At 40.0% G+C, this 20801-nt stretch overlaps 1 protein-coding gene across 1 annotated transcript in view; it reads right to left on the bottom strand.

The window, feature by feature from the left end:
- The window catches only part of twsg1a (twisted gastrulation BMP signaling modulator 1a), a 47590-nt gene that overhangs the window by 26587 nt on the left and 202 nt on the right, over nucleotides 1–20801 (bottom strand). The window contains exons 1-2 of the mRNA XM_062023612.1: nucleotides 20620–20801; nucleotides 8565–8722 (exon numbers count right to left, since the gene is read on the bottom strand). The exon at nucleotides 20620–20801 is cut by the window's right edge and continues 202 nt beyond it. Of these exons, the coding sequence (XP_061879596.1) occupies nucleotides 8565–8690 (126 nt within the window). The 5' untranslated portion in view covers nucleotides 8691–8722; nucleotides 20620–20801. The remainder of the gene's footprint in view (nucleotides 1–8564; nucleotides 8723–20619) is intronic.

Below are 20801 nucleotides of genomic sequence, written 5' to 3'. Positions count from 1 at the left end.
GGGGGTTGGGGTGCGGGTGGAGCTGTTGGGGGTGGCCGCCTTGGGTTGGGTGGGGGGCTGCCCCTCTCGTGGGTGGTTGGGCGGGGGGTTGCGCCCGTGGGGCCGGGGCCTTGCCGCTGTCGGGCGGGGGTCGGCTCGTGCCCCTCTGGCTTCGGGTGTCCGTGGGCTTCCTCCTTCCCCTGGGGCGCGGGGCGGGGTCTGCCCGGGGTCGCCCTACGCTGCGGCTGTGCGTGCCTGCCTGGTGCCGGGTTGGGGGGGCTGCTTTCCTCCCTTGTTGGGGCCCCGGCGGTGCTGCCCGACTGCCCTGCGGGGGTCTCCCTCCTGTGTTTTACTCTGCCCTTATTTATTTATTAATTTTATTTATATATATACTTATATATATATATTTTTTAATTATCTATTTAATAAATTTTATTTATTCTGTTAAATTATATACATGTATATATAGGTGCGTGTGTGTGTGTGTGTGTGTGTGTGTGTGTGTGTGTGTGTGTGTGTGTGTGTGTGTGTGTGTGTGTGTACATTTGTATGTATGTATGGTGGAATCTGTGTGTATGTATGTAGGTACATGTGTGTGTGTCGCTGCCCCGGTGTGCATTGCTGATCGCGGCACCAGGCCTGCAGAGATGCCATGGCATGCCGGCTGTGGGTGCGGGGCTGGGCCCTTATGGCTTTTTGCCGGATGGGGTGCCTGGTGGGTGGTGGGCGGGGGGGCCTGGACGTGCGGGTGTGGCTGCGGGGTTTGGTGGCGCTGGACACTGTTGGCAACCAGGCCTCATGTTTATTTTTATTTTATTTTATTTAAAGGGTTTATTTTATTTTATTTATTATTTTTATTTTTATTTTTTATATTTTTTGTTTTTGTTTTTGTTTTGTTTTGGTGTATGTATGTGTGTGTATATGTGTGCATATGTATATGTATGTAGGTGTATATATGTGTGTGTGTGTGTGTATGTGTATATGCATGCATGTGTGTATGTGTATGTATGTGTATATACATATATGTATGTATATGTGTATGTGTGTATGTATGTGTGTATGTATGTGTAGGTGTGTGTATGGGTGTGGATGTCCGGTGGATCGATTGGCCTGTATGTGGATGAGTTGGGGTAGGTGGGTTGGCGGCCTCTGTGGTAGCTGGGGGTGTGCGTTGTTGTGGTTTACGGGGTAGGTCGCTTTTTTTTGTTTCAGGTTTCGGCGGCCGCGGGTGTTTGTACTGCGGACGGGCGGTGGTGGTGATGGTTGCTGTGGTACTGCCGGCGGTTGGCGTCGCTGTGTTGGGTTGGAGTGGTTGGGGGACTGTGGCTGGTATCTGTGCGCTTGTGGGGTTGTGGGGGATGGCTGGCGTTGGCTTGACGGCTGGTTTGGGGGCTGGCGTGCGGACGGGGTGCATTGACTTCTTCCCCAGTTGGGGGGCACCATCCCCTGGCCGGAACTCGTATGGGTGCGTTGCTGTGTGGATGGCCGGGATGCGGTGTTTGCATTGGGCATGGGGCTGTGCAGTTTTTCTGCGTTTGGTTGCTGGTATGGGCTCTGCGGGGTTGGGTTGGGGCGGGCGGGGGCTGGCTTTGTTTGGCGGGGGGTGGGCTCGCGTGACGTCACGCTAAAGTGGTCTGGTGTGGGTCACGGGCCGTGGGGGGGGCGGCTTCCTGGCCGTAGTTCCTGGTTGTCGGCCGCATGGACTGGGGGGGGGATGTCCGGGCCCTCTACTCCTCCTACTTATAGCACACACAGTCACACAAATACAGGACTTTGGGGGATTGTCCTGCGGGGAGGCATGGCGGGGGGTTGAGGATGCCTCCTATGGGGCTCCGGTCCTCCTGTCTTGTCCCCTGCTCGGCCATCCCTCAATCTTAGCTGCATATTAGACACTTAGGATTTGGAGGGCTCGGCTTGGTTGGGACCCACCAAGACCTTGATGTCCCCCAATTTTAATCGCATTATTAGTTCCCACAAGCATACATATCTCACTCACGCTACAGTACACGCATCAATAGGGACTGGAGGTCGGCTGTAATGGCTGACCTCCTAATTTTAACTACACAATAGACACTCTGGGGGCCTTGTACACATGCATGTGGGGGGGTTGGGGTTCGGCGCACCCCTCATTGCCTCGTCGGCCGGCGCGGATTCCGGGGACTGCGTTCTGGTGGCCTGCCAGGCTTTTATTAATTTATTATTATTATTATTTTTTTTTTTTTTAATGTGTATGTATGTGTATGTATATATATGTATATATATATATATATATATATATATATATATGTGTATGTGTGTATGTATGTATGTATGTGTATGTGTATGTATATATGTATATATATATATTTATTTATTTTATTTTATTTTTTATTTGTGTGTGGCGTCGCGCGGGTCTCGCTTCCTGTTGGGTGGGGTCCGTGCCCGTGTGGCCCGACCTTGCGCTGTGGGGTCTCTGTTGGCGACCTGATGTGGTGGCGGCGCGGCGCCCGTGTCTGGTCTGGATACTGTGTCTCGGTTGTTTGGGCGGTGGTGTGTTTGTGCGGGTTTGGGTTGGGGTGGTGGGGTCTTTTGGCGGGGGGGGGGGGTGTTGGTGTCTCTTGTTTGCGTGTTGGCGTTTGGGCTTGCTGGCGGGCTGGCGCTGGCTGGTATCTGTGATCCTGTTGGCGTGTGGTTGCCGGTCGCGGTTTATTTTTTGATCGCTTTGATTTGATTGGGTGGTGCTGGCTGTCTGTGGGTGTTGTGGCTGCTGTTTCTGCTGCCGTTTGTTTGTGGTGTGGGCGCCCGTGGCTGCTGGGTCTGGTGCAGGGGGGTGGCTGATGTTGTGACTGGTGGCAGCGCGCGCGCGTGGTGGTTGTCGGGGCTGACAAACTGTGTATATGTATGTGTATGTGTGTATGTATGTATGTATGTATGTATGTATGTATATATATGTGTATGTGTATGCATGTGTATGTGTGTGTATGTGTACATGTGTATGTTTATGTGTATGTATATATATATGTATGTATATTTCTGGGGGTACGTTCTGGGCCTGCCTGTCGGGTGGGGGTCGGCGCCTCAGGCTACTGCATCCGGACTGCGTGTCTGGAGCTCCTGGGTCCCGCCGTCCATCCCTTCCGGGTGGCCGTCTTGGTTGGGGCCTGCTGGGTCTGGTCCCCGCATCTACTGTGGTGGCTTGGTGCTGCGGGGTATTCCGAGGTGCTGCGAGTCAGCCAGTTGTTGGGGTAGCGACCTTGTGTGTCAGCATGTCTGTGATCTTCTTTTAATTCTTTTTTTATTTATTTATTTATTTATTTATTTTTATAAATAGATTTAATTATTTATTTATTTATTTTCCCCCCCCTTTTTAAAAAAAATATATTTTATTAATATTATTATTATTATTATTATGTATTTATTTATTTTATTTATTTATTCCCCTACCTCGGGGGGGGGTGGACTCGGCGGGGCGGTTGCTGGTTGTTCCATCTCCATCGTTGGGGTCCCTGCGGGTGGGGTGGGTGGTTCCTGTGGCCCCGTGCTGGGTGGTCCTGTGGCGGCCGGCTTGGGTGGGGTGGCCGTGGGCTGGCCTCGCCGCGCTCTGCGGGGGTGGGGGGGGGCTCGTGGGGGCCCTGTTGCCGGTGGGGCGGGGGCGGTCTTCCCGTCCGGTTGCGGGGGGTCTCCGGGCCCCTCGGGCGGGGCGTCCCGCCTTTCTGTCCGTGTGGGGTGTGGTCTCTCGCTGGCTTGGGGTCTGGCTTCCCCCTGTTTTTCTCGTGCCTTGTCCTCTGCCGGGTGCGTCTGTCTGCGGCCTGCTGCTGGCCCTTGTGGGCGGCACGGTGGGCCAGGCTCTGGGGTTCCTGTCGCTGTCCGTCTTGGCTGCGTGGGGGCGGTGGCCCCTGGTTCCCTGGGCACCACACCTACTGTTTGTGAGATGGGTTCTCGGGGAGGCTGGGGCCATACTCTGGCTCCCGCACACACTGGGAGTCAAATGTATTGTACATGCAAATTCACATATACTCACACACATACATACAGACATACATAGGTACCTACGCTCCCACATACATATACAAATAAATACAGTACATATTTACACACTCAAAGTTCGTACATCCACACGCACATTCATTATACAAACATACTGTATACACATACTGTACATATACATTCACTGTAAAAACATACATATACACATACTGTACATATACATTCACTGTACAAACACACACATACTACACATACATTCACTGTACAAACACACACATACATATACTGTACATATACATTCACTGTACAAACACACATTTACACATACTGTACATATACATTCACTGTTCAAACACACATACTGTATACACATACTGTACATATACATTCGCTGTACACACATATACACATACTGTACATATACATTCACTGTACAAGCACACATACACATACTGTACATATACAAGTACATATGCACACATACACTCATGCACATAATCACGTTTCATCAAACATATATTAACGTTGTTGCCCTAGGGTAAACTGGGTATAACACATGGCACACTGACAAAGCTTAACCTATTGTTACTATAACAATCTACAAGGTTAAGGTTGCTTCTCTTTCTTCCCCTCCATTTTTCTGCATTCTTTCGTATCTCAAGTTATCATTACGTATATGTATTGTTGCATTTGAACAATTGTATTGTTGATAATAAAGGTAAAGTACTGGTATTGTTTATTATCAATAGCACTATTTCTATTGGTATTCATATTGCTCCATTTTTAGTGTAATAATGCTCATTGTCATTTCTGTATTTTTTTTTTTTTTTTAATTTTCGCTAACTGCTTATTTGCTATTACTTTTACCATCATATTTGTACATGTCGTATTTGCTGATGTTGCTCTGTTGTTGTTGTTGTTGTGTTTGCTGTTGTTGTTTTTGTCTCTCTGTCTAATCCCCCTCTTGTCCCCACAATTCCCCCCTCTGTCTTCCTTTTTCTCTCTTTCTATCCCCTCCTGCTCCGGCCCGGCTGCACCAAATGATAATATAAATACATTTAATAAAGTCAAAATACAAGTAAGGCAACAAGAGAAGTATCCTACACTTCTCTTTTGTAAAGTAAATCTGAACAGCCGATATGGGCATCTACATCTGCTATATGATTTGCCCGAGAAGCTGGGCAGGACATTATAAAAAAAAAAAAAAAAAAAAAAAAAAAAAAAAAAAGAGACTAGACGTATAATATTTCATGGGATTTAGCGATTAGGAGTGACAGATTGTTTGGTAAACGTATAGCATGTTCTATATGTTATAGTTATTTGAATGACTCTTACCATAATATGTTACGTTAACATAGCAGTTGGTTATTTATGCCTCATATAACGTACACTTATTCAGCCTGTTGTTCACTATTCTTTAGACATTTTAAATTGCCTTTCAAATGTCTATTCTTGGTGTTGGCTTTTATCAAATACATTTCCCCAAAACATGCGACTTATACTCCAGTACGACTTATACATGTTTTTTTTCCTTCTTTATTACGCATTTCAGGCCGGAGCGACTTATACTCCGAAGCGATTTATACTCCGAAAAATAGGGTAATAATAACAAACAACAAAATAAACATTTTGGATTTTTACATAAAGATTGTACTCGCGATAAAGATTCCTTTAATAGGGATGTATGCTTTACGAGACACAATGACATTTCCCTATTCCTTGTTGCACATATGCAGGAATTGCGTTAACTCCTGGAGGGTGCGTGTCTTGATCAAACACCGGAAATTTGAGAGGAAGCTGCAACGAACGCATCGTCTATCCACAATGCAAAGCCGCTTCTAAGATACTAATCCTCACCACCATGGTGGAAAATAAACTAAGTTTCTTCCAACTATAGGAAAGTGAATTGCTAAGCATACTACAAACACACCAAGCAAGCGACCATGTAAAGTAGGGGTGATGGATCCAGATGCTGATACCATTGATACTTTGTATAGTATCTGTGATTAAATCGATTTTTTCTTGTTATTATTACAAAATCTTTTTTGGGGGGGTTTTAGTTATTGTTTACAAAGTTATAGAGTAGGTGCCTGGATACAGGAAGGCTTTGAGAGCAAAACCCAAATTATTTAAATGGGAGTCAATAGTAGTTTTTGCTTTATTGTGCACCAGCAACTTATTTTGTAAAAAAAAATAAAAAATGTAGTATTCAATAACACAAATGTAATAGAACAACAATATTAGTAAATTCTACTAATACTATGAAGTTCATAAAAATGTATTGTAGAGATGTCGGATAATGGCTTTTTTGCAGATATCCGATATTGTCCAACTCTTAATTACCGATTCCGATATCAACCGATACCGATATATACAGTGGTGGAATTAACACATTATTATGCCTAATTTTGTTGTGATGCCCCGCTGGATGCATTAAACAATGTAACAAGGTTTTCCAAAATAAATCAACTCAAGTTATGGAAAAAAATGCCAACATGGCACTGCCATATTTATTATTGAAGTCACAAAGTGCATTATTTTTTTGAACATGCCTCAAAACAGCAGCTTGGAATTTGGGACATGCTCTCCCTGAGGTGGGCGGGGTTGGGGGGGGGTTGAGGTGGAGGGCGTAGGGGGTAGCGGTGGGTAGCGCCCCGGAAGAGTTAGTGCTGCAAGGGGTTCTGGGTATTTGTTCTGTTGTGTTTATGTTGTGTTACGGTGCGGATATTCTCCCCAAATGTGTTTGTCATTCTTGGTTGATGTGGGTTCACCGTGTGGCGCAAATTTGTAACAGTGTTAAAGTTGTTTATACGGCTACCCTCAGTGTGACCTGTATGGCTGTTGACCAAGTATGGCTTGCATTCACTTGTGTGTGTGAAAAGCCGTAGATATTATGTGATTGGGCCGGCACGCAAAGGCAGTGCCTTTAAGGTTTATTGGCGCTCTCTACTTCTCCCTACGTCCGTGTACACAGCGGCCTTTTAAAAAGTCATAAATGTTACTATTTGAAACCGATACCGATAATTTCCGATATTACATTTTAAAGCATTTATCGGCCGATAATATCAGCAGTCCGATATTATCGGACATCTCTAATGTATTACTGTGTTTGCTTTAGTTACTTGTTATAAAACATTTTCACTTCTATAATCTATTGTCAATTTACAGTATTAGATCAGGACTTAGATCAGATCTGAGGGAAGAAAATCGGATCGGGATCGGAGGCTAAAAATGTTGATCGGGACATCTCTATAATTAACAATGCATGTCCGACCAAGTCTATCTAACAATGAAATGTAGTCATCTCTAGTTTCAAATGAGTTGTGCGCGCTGCCTGTTAGTAACAGCTGAATTATTATCCATTAGTTTGCTGGCTAAAGAAGTAGATACGACATGTAAACAAATATATCTGTACTGACTTTCTGGTGTGTAAACAAAAATATCATTCATCCTAACATATCCTATAGTGAACAAACGGTCTAGACCAGGGGTGTCAAACGTTTTGATTGATGGGCCACATTGGGTTAAAAGAATTTGGCCAGGAGCCGAAAGCCGACTGCATACAAAGTAAACACACACACATATATACATATATGTATACATATGTACATTAGTGTTGTCCCGATACCAATATTTTGGTACCTGTACCGGTACCAAAATGTATTTCGATACTTTTCGGTACTTTGATACTTTATTATAAATAAAGGGGACCACAACAAATGGCATTATTGGCTTTATTTTAACAAAAAATCTTAGGGTACATTAAACATATGTTTCTTATTGCAAGTTTGTCTTTAAATAACATAGTGAACATACAAGACAACTTGTCTTTTAGTAGTAAGTAAACTAACAAAGGCTCCAAATTTAGCTGCTGACATATGCAGTAACATATCGTGTCATTTTCCATTTTATTATTTTGTCAACATTATTAAGGACAAGTGGTAGAAAACGAATTATTCATCTACTTGTTCATTTACTGTTAATATCGGCTTACTTTCTCTTTTAACATGCTCTATCTACACTTCTGTTAAAATGTAATAATCACTTATTCTTTTGATGTTTGATACTTTACATTAGTTTTAGATGATACCACAAATTTGGGTATCAATCCGATACCAAGTCGTTACAGGATCATACACTGGTCATATTCAAAGTCCTCATGTGTATAAACATAATATAAACTTTAAAAAAAACGAAAGATTTTGTGATGCTAAAAAATACCAATGTAATCATAGTAGACTAGATACGCGCCGGTACTTGGTATCATTACAGTAGATGTTAGGTGTAGATCCACAAATGGCGTTTGTTTACATGGTGACGCCGGCGAGCTATGGTGTGTAGTGAAGCATGTTTAGCTATTCCTCGTCCTGCAGGGATGATACTTGTAAGAAAATTACTTTATTTATTGCCATGGAGACAAGGATTAGTGATTTAGAAGTAGCTAAAACACTGGTACTTTTTAGAGGCGGTATGGTACTGAATATGATTCATTAGTATCACGGTACTATACTAATACCGGTATACCGTACAACCCTAATATACATACATATATATACATATACATACATTAAACAAGTCAGTTTTGCATAATAGGGCTATCTTGAATGTTGCGGCCTTACCTGGATAAGGCACTTGCTGACGTCGCTGGCGCAAAGCGCTTTGTTGCAGCCCGAGGTCACGGGCAGAGCTGAGAGGAAGAAGAGGACTGTGAGGGCGGCGGGGAGGATCAGCTGACCAGGCCTCATCCTGACGGCTCACCAGCACAGCACTAGAACACCTGCAACATCAAAACCGAAGTTAATGTGCAGAATTGGGCAAATCATGAGAAGCAAAACAAATATGTTTAGATGTCCTTCCTTCGCTCCAATTTAATGTCACAAGAATAACTCAGCAAGCCTAATAATGCAAGGTAACAATGCCCCTTTTATAGTGCCTGCCTCTAATGTCACGTGACACATACTTCCGTTCTGTGAATACACACCCACAAACACACCACGTGACCTTATGTACACCTTTCTGGCTCCGACAGTTGTAAAAGGCAAGCACAGAGGTAGACCGAGGAAAAGGTCAAAGCGGCAAGACAGAAAACTTCAATCAAGGGTTTTTAACCTTTTTGACCCCGTGGCCCAACTTTTCCACTCATACATCAAGACTGAATTAGTAATCTTACTCTTGATTTTAATCGTATTCAATGATTATATCTAACCCACTTACCGTATTTTTCGGACTATAAAGCGCACTTAAAATCCTTTAATTTTCTCAAAACTCGACAGAGCGCCTTATTACCCGGTGCGCCTAATGGACGGAATCATTTTGGTTGTGCTTACCGACCTCGACGCTATTTTATTTGGCACATGGTGAAATGATAAGTGTGACCGGTAGATGGCAGTCACACATAAGAGATACGTGTAGACTGAAATATGATGGCAGTCACACATAGGAGATATGTGTAGGCTGCAATATGACTCAAGTAAACAACACCAACATTTGATATGTTCCATTGAAAATATAGAACATTACACACGGCGCTCAAAAATCTATCAATATGTTTTAGTACGACTTTGGTAAGCTATGAAGCTGCACCGCTTGATGGATTGTACTGTGCTTGAACATCCATCCATCCATTTTCTACCGCTTGACCCTTTTGAGGTCGCGGGGGGTGCTGGAGCCTATCTCAGCTGCATTCGGGCGGAAGGCGGGGTACACCCTGGACAAGTGGCCACCTCATCGCAGGGCCAACACAGATAGACAGACAACATTCACACTCACATTCACACACTAGGGACCATTTTAGTGTTGCCAATCAACCTATCCCCGGGTGCATGTGTTTGGAGGTGGGAGGAAGCCGGAGTACCCGGAGGGAACCCACGCAGTCACGGGGAGAACATGCAAACTCCACACAGAAAGACCCCGAGCCTGGGATTGAACTCAGGACTACTCAGGACCTTCGTATTGTGAGGCACATGTACTAACCCCTGTGTGCTTCAACATACAAGTATTATTATGGTGTGTATAAGGTAAGACATATCTGGTGTTTTGTTTCGCAATATTATGCAAAAGCAACTTTTCTTATCTTCCGGTGCCTGCTGATCTGTATTTGGGATCTGCATAAGTCCTGAAAATTTGCGCGCGTCTGCCTTTGTAGTCCGTAGTCGATAAGCTTCTTCTTTTCCTCTATCGTCTTCTTATGTGACATTCATCCTCCGCTGTTGCCATTTCTAATATAAAGTAGTGTAAAGTTCTAACTTATATCTGTCAGTAAACCCGCCATGGAAGCGCTAAAACATACCGGTGTAGTGAGTTTACATTATTCACCCAAGGAACTTTAGTTATTAGAGCGTTCCAGTCGGACGGTTTTTCACGGGACACATTTCCGGCGTTGTTGCACTAGTGAGCCACGGATGAGGAGATGCTTCTCCGTTGTTGATTAAAGTAAAGTGTGAATGTCATTAAAACAGTTAGCTCCATCTTTTGACACTTCTTCCACTCCCGTCCTTGCACGCTACACCGCAACAACAAAGATGACGGAGAAAAGACGCTGCCGGAGGTGAGCCACGTAAATAAGACCGCCCACAAAACGGTGCATCCTGAAGCGACTGTCAGAAACCGGCTTGAGTATTTTTTTTTTTCATTTTCATTTATTTAAGGCCTACTGAAATGAAATGTTTTTATTCAAACGGGGATAGCAGATCCATTCTATGTGTCATACTTGATCATTTTGCAATATTGCCATATTTTTGCTGAAAGGATTTAGTAGAGAACAACGACGATAAAGTTCGCAACTTTTGGTCTCTGATAAAAAAAAAGCCTTGCCCCTACCGGAAGTAGCGTGACGTAGTCAGTTGTTCGCTTCCTCATATTTTCCTATTGTTTTCAACGCAGCTAGAGTGATTCGGACCGAGAAAGCGACGATTACCCCATTAATTTGAGCGAGGATGAAAGATTTGTGGATGAGGAACGTTAGAGTGACGGACTAGAATGCAGTGCAAAACATATATTTTTTCGCTCTGACCGTAACTTAGGTACAAGCTGGCTCATTGGATTGCACACTCTCTCCTTTTTCTATTGTGGATCACGGATTTGTATTTTAAACCACCTCGGATACTATATCCTCTTGAAAATGAGAGTCGAGAACGTGAAATGGACATTCACAGTGACTTTTATCTCCACGATGTGCAAGTAAAAGCTACATACAACATGTGGCACACTGTTTGTAAATGCTATAGAGGACAATTACTGCAGTGCATTTAGGGCACGCCCTTAATTTAGTAATCAGAGTGAAAATAGGATTATATTTGCCCTGGGAGTTAACTAGGAGAGGCACTGAGATCCAGGAGTCTCCTGGGAAAATTGGGGGGGTCGGCAAGTATGCAGCTGAGCCGCATCTGAGTGGTCAAAGAGCCGCATGCGGCTCCGGAGCCGCGGGTTGCCGACCCCTGGGCTAGCCTGAGAAGTAAACTACATCTCCCATGATCCCTTGCACTGTGCCAGCGAGCAGAGCAGAGAATCTCTTGCAAAGTTTAAATCAGAAATATGGACACAGTTTGGTTTTAACACAAAAACGATAGAGGGGAAAACATGATGTTGGAGTCTCTCGTCGGTCTGATAAATGACAGTTATTTCCTTTTGGCATAAATCCTCATGCGGGAGCGCGGAGATGCAAAAAAAAAAAAAAAACACTGCACACTGCAACGTCCACAACGAGGAATACGAGTAATAGGCCACTTGATGAACCGTTACCTGGAAGATACGCTTGATATGAAACCAAGAAGCCGGTGACGCCAAACGTCAATTTGTGTGGTATTTACATTACTAAAGTTTTATTGTTAGTTAACTTCCTGAGAATCAGCATTCATTAATACAAAAATGTCCACTGCAGAGGACGATGCTTCTCTAGAAGCTAAAAAAGTCACTAAACTGAACATTATTGTTTTACACTTGATAAACTGGATGTAAGTACAGTAATTTGAAATGATTTTGTTCCTTCAATTCTGTTTGCACTTAAAAATATTTGTGTAGTAGTCGTAATAAATATGAATAGAACATTTGACCATTATATTTGTGTTCAATTACAGTCAGTGAGTCTTTAACATTCCTGCGGTTTCATTTTACACACTTTGGCATTTTTACAAAGCCTTTATTTTTTGTGAAAACACCACAATAATTTTGTACCGTGGCCCTAATACTGTGACGATATCGCACCGTGAGATTTTAATATTGTTACATACCTACCACTGACATTTTACAACCTTGTCAAATGATATGATACCAATGTTAAATCACAAATATTATTATTTATTTAACACTTAAACTTTAGGCTGATGTCAGGCTGATTAGAAAAATAGGTACTAACCAAATATACTGCATAAGAAGGAAATCATAAATATATATATTTTTTGTAGTACCTGTTTTTGCCTATATTTAATTTAGTGTACCGTATTTTTCGGAGTATAAGTCGCTCCGGAGTATAAGTCGCACCGGCCAAAAATGCATAATAAAGAAGGGAAAAAACATATACAGTATAAGTCGCACTGGAGTATAAGTCGCATTTTTTGGGGAAATTTATTTGATGAAAGCCAACATCAAGAATAGACATTTGAAAGGCAATTTAAAATAAATCAAGAATAGTGAACAACAGGCTGAATAAGTGTACGTTATATGAGGCATAAATAACCAACTGCTATGTTAACGTAACATATTATGGTAAGAGTCATTCAAATAACTATAACATATAGAACATGCTATACGTTTACCAAACAATCTGTCACTCCTAATCGCTAAATCCCATGAAATCTTATACGTCTAGTCTCTTACGTGAATGACATCAATAATATTATTGGATATTTTACGCTAATGTGTTAATAATTTCACACATAAGTCGCTCCTGAGTATAAGTCGCACCCCCGGCCAAACTATGAAAAAAACTGCGACTTATAGTCCGAAAAGTACGGTAATTTATTCTATTTATGGTGTTTTATTCTGGCGTGTCCCAAATCTTATCTGAATGGGATTTTATATGTTTTAACCTTTTTTATGGGGAACTTTGAGTACATGTCAAATTGTATAATATGTGTTCATCTACAAAAGCATTCTGGGTATCACTCCATCTTATCTATCTTGTCTTTTAACAAAGACACAAGGAAGTCACAATCTTCGTTCAATGAATGTTCTGCAATTTGTCGTCCCCAAAGTAAGAACTGAACTGGGCAAGAAAGCATTTAGGTTTTCAGCAGCGAAGGCTTGGAATAACCTACAATCCAATCTTCAACTTCAAATCCTTGTTACATTAAATGAGTTTAAAGCTTCTGTGAAAGGACTGCAGTCTACCTTGTTTGTATGCACATGTGTTATGTGAGCAAGTTTTAATGTTGTATATTTGATGTTTTATGTGTTTTTTACTGTTTTTAATGTAACCTTGCTGCTGCCCTCTTGGCCAGGCCTCCCTTGGAAAAGAGATCTTTGATCTCAATGGGATTTTACCTGGTTAAATAAAGGCTAAATAAAAATTAAAATATTATCTTACCAATGTTTATAATGCTTGTTATGCGGTAGGTCTTTGTATTGTATGTCTAAGATTGTACTTTTTTCTGTATGTTTTAATGGATGTCCTGATCTTGCTGGCTGCAGAACAAAGTTTAACTCCGGGTACTTATAAAGCAGGGGTCACCAACGCGGTGCCCGCGGGCACCAGGTAGCCCGTAAGGACCAGATGAGTAGCCCGCTGGCCTGTTCTAAAAATAGCTCAAATAGCAGCCTCTATTTTTTAAATTGTATTTATTTACTAGCAAGCTGGTCTCGCTTTGCCCGACATTTTTAATTCTAAGAGAGACAAAACTCAAATAGAATTTGAAAATCCGAGAAAATATTTTAAAGACTTGGTCTTCACTTGTTTAAATAAATTCATTAATTTTTTTACTTTGCTTCTTATAACTTTCAGAAAGACAATTTTAGAGAAAAAATACAACCTTAAAAATGATTTTAGGATTTTTAAACACATATACCTTTTTACCTTTTAAATTCCTTCCTCTTCTTTCCTGACAATGTAAATCAATGTTCAAGTAAATTAATTTTTTTATTGTAAATAATAATAAATACATTTTAATTTAATTCTTCATTTTAGCTTCTGTTTTTTCGACGAAGAATATTTGTGAAATATTTCTTCAAACTTATTATGATTAAAATTCAAAAAAATTATTCTGGCAAATCTAGAAAATCTGTAGAATCAAATTTAAATCTTATTTCAAAGTCTTTTGAATTTCTTTTAAAAAAATGTTTCTGGAAAATCTAGAAGAAATAATGATTTGTCTAGCTTGGTCCAATTTGTTAGATATTCTAACAAAGTGTAGATTGGATTTTGACCTATTTAAAACATGTCATTAAAATTCTAAAATTAATCTTAATCAGGAAAAATTACTAATGATGTTCCATAAATTATTTTTTTTATTTTTTCAAAAAGATTCGAATCAGCTAGTTTTTCTCTTCTTTTTTTCGGTTGAATTTTGAATTTTAAAGAGTCGAAATTCAATCAATCAATGTTTATTTATATAGCCCTAGATCACAAAAGTCTCATAAACTATGTTTCAAAATGTAATTGTCATTTTTTTCGTGTTTTCTCCTCTTTTAAACCATTCAATTAAGTGTAAACATCATTAATTATTAATAATAACATAGAGTTAAAGGTAAATTGAGCAAATTGGCTATTTCTGGCAATTTATTGAAGTGTGTATCAAACTGGTAGCCCTTCACATTAATCACTACCCAAGAAGTAGCTCTTGCTTTCAAAAAGGTTGGTGACCCCCGTTATAAAGTAACCTAACCTAACTGACAAAAAATACATTTACATACCATTATGCAGGGATGGGCAAGCTAAGCTACGAGTTACTCTCAATTAAATGTAGCTAAGCTACAGTGGAAGCTATCCCAAGAGAATTGTAGCAAGTTACACTACAAGCTACACGGCAAAAGTAGCTTGCTACATCAAAGCTACATTTAACGACATTTCTATCTATGGGCCCACATGGATAATATCAATGTTAATGTAACTGAGAGTGTACACATGCACCCAACAAGGGCTATTAACTATCTGTCATTTAGCTGGGGACACCCTACAACTACCATTAGGGGTCCTCTCCACCCACTGTATTTATTTAGTTTGCCTTTTCTTTGGCCCACTCCTATCATGTTAATCATTTCCTCTACCTCCAGTAAAAAAAAACCATGACCTGTGTGTTGTTTGGGAACAGTTGGTAATGACTATGTGCAGTAAAACTTTCCATGAACTCAACTCACCTTAATGTGTGTTCCTAAATTTGTCTAGGAGGTCTCAGATGAAGAGAGAAGTTATGATTTTGGTTTACAAAGTAAACAAGAAAAAACTAAGAATGTGGGCATTGTTTTCTCTATTTATTATAACTTTGTGACATGATACAATGCACATTAATGAACATACAAAATATTAATGTGCTGGGGGTCTCATTCCAAAGAAACAAGCCCAGGGCTCCCACTAATTCAGCTTTATAGTGAGTTGTATTTTTCATGCATTTATTTTCGCTGTATTTATCTGGCACACGTGGAAAGCCGGTCCCTGAAAATAATGCTTACGTTAAAGTGGTCTGTGGTGCAAAAAAGGTTGGGGACCACTGTTCTATTAGATAGCTAAAATGTTGAGGATTAATTAATGATACAGTTCTTTACATTGAGTCTATTACATTGCTAAACATGCAAGGATCTATAATCAATAATATACCTGTGTATATTATAGCATTTTAAACACGTTATCACAAAAATCTTGTTTGTTTTTTAACAAGTTAGATAGTTTTGTTTTTTATCGTTTGTTGTTATTGCTGCTATTTTAACTGCCCTTTTTCTTACATAAAAAATAAACAAGTTTTTTAGCACTTTTCCTGTTACTGCTTTAAAAATGGACAACATTTTAATAATAGATTTTTGTAGCAGTCGAAGGAGCAGCATAGTTACAGTATAAATAAAAATGTATACGTTAATTAGTCATCTTTGTTGTTAGTAAGCACATGCCTAAAATATCTCTAGCTGAACTTAAAAGTTGATGACTCAAATGGAGGAACAGAATATGTCTTTGTTTTATAATCGATTAGTCAAATAATCGTTACGATAGTCGATGACTGGTCAACTATCAAAATAGGCAGGCCTAGAAGACGACTGCCAGAAAAAAACATTCCACAGTCGATGATATGGGGCTACATGTCAGGTAATGGCACTTGGGAGGTGGCTGTCATTACATCTTCAATAAATGCCCACGTAAACGTTAAACTTTGGACACTTTTCCTATTTCATCAATTGAAAGGACTAGGGATGTCCGATAATATCGGACTGCCGATATTATCGGCCGATAAATGCTTTAAAAATGTAATATCGGAAATTATCGGTATCGGTTTCAAAATTATCGGTATCTGTTTCAAAAAGTAAAATTTATGACTTTTTAAAACGCTGCGGTGTACACGGACGTAGGGAGAAGTACAGAGTGCCAATAAACCTTAAAGGCACACCCTTGGCGTGCCGGCCCAGTCACATAATATCTACGGCTTTTCACACACACAAGTGAATGCAAAGCATACTTGGTCAACAGCCATACAGGTCACACTGAGGGTGGCCGTATGAACAACTTTAACACTGTTACAAATATGCGCCACACTGTGAACCCACACCAAACAAGAATGACAAACACATTTCGGGAGAACATCCGCACCGTAACACAACATAAACACAACAGAACAAATACCCAGAAGCCCTTGCAGCACGAACTCTTCCGGGACGCTACAATATACACCCCCCCCCCCCCCCAACCTCCTCATGCTCTCTCAGGGAGAGCATGTCCCAAATTCCAAGCTGCTGTTTTGAGGGTGTTAGAAAAAATAATGCACTTTGTGACTTCAATAATAAATATGGCAGTGCCATGTTGGCATTTTTTTCCCATAACTTGAGTTGATTTATTTTGGAAAACCTTGTTACATTGTTTAATGCATCCAGCGGGGCATCACAACAAAATTAGGCATAATAATGTGTTCATTCCTCGACAGTATATATCGGTGTCGGTTGATATCGGAATCGGTAATTAAGAGTTGGACAATATTGGAATATCGGCAGAAAGCCATTATCGAACATCTCTAGAAAGGATGTTTGGGGATGATGGCATACATTTTCAAGATGATAATGCATCTTACCATAGAGCAAAAACTGTACAATCTTTCATTGAGGGAAGATACATAGTCAATGTCATGGCCTGCAAATAATCCAGATCTCAATCTAATTAAAAATCTGTGATGGCAATTGAAGAAAATGGTCCAAGACCAGACTCCAACCTGCAAAGTTGATCTGACAACAGCAATTAGAGAAAGTTGGAGCAAGATTGAAGAAGAGTACTATTTCCATGACTCGCAGTCTGCAAACTACTATAAAAGCCAGAGGTGGTGCAACAAAGTATTAGTAATGTTTATTATTTATTTTTTGTTTTTATTCAGTCATTGGTGGAGTTAAGGACAATATTTGAATATTGTTTTTAATATTGTTGTGCAGCACTTTGGAAACATTGTGTTGTTTAAATGTGCTATATAAATAAAGTGGATTGGATTGGATTTTTGTTTTGGTCCATGAGTCCATATTTTTTACCTATTCATTATCTGGGGTTTTTTCTACAAAATTAAATTGAATAAACATTCTCCAAGTCTGATGATTCTATCATCTTTGCCAGAGGTTGTAGTTAAAAAGATGAACTGATTAGCCCCCATGGTGGATTATTTTGAAGTTGTACTCAATAAGAGTTACTCACTAATGCGTGAGATGGTTTGTTTGGGCATACAATTCCGCTCAATGATATGCGGGAAAATGGGCACGTTTGTTAGGCGCAATGTTCGGCCGCATGATATACAACATTTAGAGCAAACGTATCGCAAAAATGTTCCTTAAAAATATAATCCTACGAATGCATATTCATACGTTAAATGTGACACCGCTATATATACACATATGCAAACTGGACAATAACTCATAACAGCATTTTCATACAGTTTTTGACTATTTATTTTGTATTTACATCTGTTTTACCCGTGCTGTTGCTGTACTACTGTCTTGTACACTGCATGCCGTGTTGCTGCTACTGGAACCTCATTTTCCCTGAGGACACACACCCTCGGGATCAATAAAGTTATATCTAATCTATTGTGGTGGTAGTAGTAGTAGTAGTAGAAGAAAAAATACAACAAGGGCTAGCAAACATCTGGCAACATTTTTTAACTATTCTTTATGTTTTGTTTTTTTCTACAAAATTAAATTGAATAAACATTCTCCTAGTCTATCATTTTTGCCAGAGGTTGTAGTTAAATAGATGAACCGATTACCATATTTTTCGGACTATAAGTCGCAGTTTTTTGCGACTTATACTCAGGAGCGACTTATGTGTGAAATGATTAACACATTAGCGTAAAATATCAAATAATATTATTGATGTCATTCACGTAAGAGACTAGACGTATAAGATTTCATGGGATTTAGCGATTAGGAGTGACAGATTGTTTGGTAAACGTATAGCATGTTCTATATGTTATAGTTATTTGAATGACTCTTACCATAATATGTTACGTTAACATACCAGTTGGTTATTTATGCCTCATATAACGTACACTTATTCAGCCTGTTGTTCACTATTCTTTATTTATTCTAAATTGCCTTTCAAATGTCTATTCTTGGTGTTGGCTTTTATCAAATAAATTTCCCCCAAAAATGCGACTTATACTCCAGTGCGACTTATATATGTTTTTTTCCTTCTTTATTATGCATTTTCGGCCGGTGCGACTTATACTCCGGAGCGACTTATACTCTGAAAAATATGGGTAGTTCCCATGGTGGATTATTTTGAAGTCGTACTCAATAAGAGTTACTCACTAATGCGTGAGATCGTTTGTTTGGGCACACATTTCAGCATTTTCATACAGTTTTTGACTGTTTATTTTTGTATTTACATCTGTTTTACCCGTGCTGTTGCTGTACTACTGTCTTGTACACTGCATGCCGTGTTGCTGCTACTGGAACCTCATTTTCTCTGAGGACACACACCCTCGGGATCAATAAAGTTATATCTAATCTATTGTGGTGGTAGTAGTAGTAGTAGTAGTAGAAGAAAAAATACAACAAGGGCTAGCAAACATCTGGCAACATTTTTTAACTACTATTTATGTTTTGTTTTTTTCTACAAAATTAAATTGAATAAACATTCTCCTAGTCTATCATTTTTGCCAGAGGTTGTAGTTAAATAGATGAACCGATTACCGTATTTTTCGGACTATAAGTCGCACTTTTTTGCGACTTATACTCAGGAGCGACTTATGTGTGAAATGATTAACACATTAGCGTAAAATATCAAATAATATTATTTAGCTCTTTCACGTAAGAGACTAGACGTATAAGATTTCATGGGATTTAGCGATTAGGAGTGACAGATTGTTTGGTAAACGTATAGCATGTTCTATATGTTATAGTTATTTGAATGACTCTTACCATAATATGTTACGTTAACATACCAGTTGGTTATTTATGCCTCATATAACGTACACTTATTCAGCCTGTTGTTCACTATTCTTTAGACATTTTAAATTGCCTTTCAAATGTCTATTCTTGCTGTTGGCTTTTATCAAATAAATGTCCCCAAAAAATGCGACTTATACTCCAGTGCGACTTATATATGTTTTTTTCCTTCTTTATTATGCATTTTCAGCCGGTGCGACTTATACTCCGGAGTGACTTATACTCTGAAAAATACGGGTAGTTCCCATGGTGGATTATTTTGAAGTCGTACTCAATAAGAGTTACTCACTAATGCGTGAGATCGTTTGTTTGGGCACACATTTCAGCATTTTCATACAGTTTTTGACTGTTTATTTTTGTATTTACATCTGTTTTACCCGTGCTGTTGCTGTACTACTGTCTTGTACACTGCATGCCGTGTTGCTGCTACTGGAACCTCATTTTCCCTGAGGACACACACCCTCGGGATCAATTGATTGATTGATTGAAACTTGTATTAGTAGATTGCACAGTACAGTACATATTCTGTACAATTGACCACTAAATGGAAACACCAAAATAAGTTTTTCAACTTCTTTAAGTCGGGGTCCACGTTAATCAATTCATGGTAATCAATAAAGATATATCTAGCCTATTGTGGTAGTAGTAGTAGTAATAGTAATATTAGTATTAGTAGTAGTAATATTAGTATTATTAGTAGTAAAAGTAAAAGTATTAGTTTTAGTAATAGTAGTAGAAGTAGTAGTAGTAATAGTAATAGTAGTAGAAGTAGTAGTAGTAATAGTAATAGTAGTAGAAGTAGTAGTAGTAATAGTAATAGTAATAGAAGAAGTAGTAGTAGTAATAGTAATAGTAATAGTAATAGAAGAAGTAGTAGTAGTCGTAGAAGAAATACAACGAGGGCTAGCTAACATCTGGCAACATCAGCTTCAGCCTCTCTACTGTCCACGCAAAGAGAGAAGTTAGCGTGGGTCAAGTTGTGCGAATCCTTTTTTTCCCCCCAATTTTTCTTTCTTTGCACACCAAAAAAGACACAAAAACATGTTTGTGTTCTCTCGCGCACTCAATGCTCCTCAGTAAGCGCGCCAAAGAGTAGAAATACAAAAACAACACACTTACCAGGACTTCGGAGGAGGTTGTTTCTTCGCCCTCTTTTTATGTTCTTTTGTGTTCTATCCAGGTGAAGTGTGTGTGCGTGTGAGAGTGTGTGTGTGTGTGCGTGTGAGAGTGTGTGTGTGTGTGCGTGTGAGTGTGTGTGTGTGTGTGAGGGCACCCACGGGGCGTCAGTTGCAGCGGCGCCT

This window comes from Entelurus aequoreus, linkage group LG16, assembly GCF_033978785.1.
Source record: "Entelurus aequoreus isolate RoL-2023_Sb linkage group LG16, RoL_Eaeq_v1.1, whole genome shotgun sequence".
In the NCBI taxonomy this organism is placed as follows: Eukaryota; Metazoa; Chordata; class Actinopteri; order Syngnathiformes; family Syngnathidae; genus Entelurus; species Entelurus aequoreus.
Note: the sequence above shows the minus strand (reverse complement) of the source record. Positions and strands in the feature narration are given on the sequence as shown.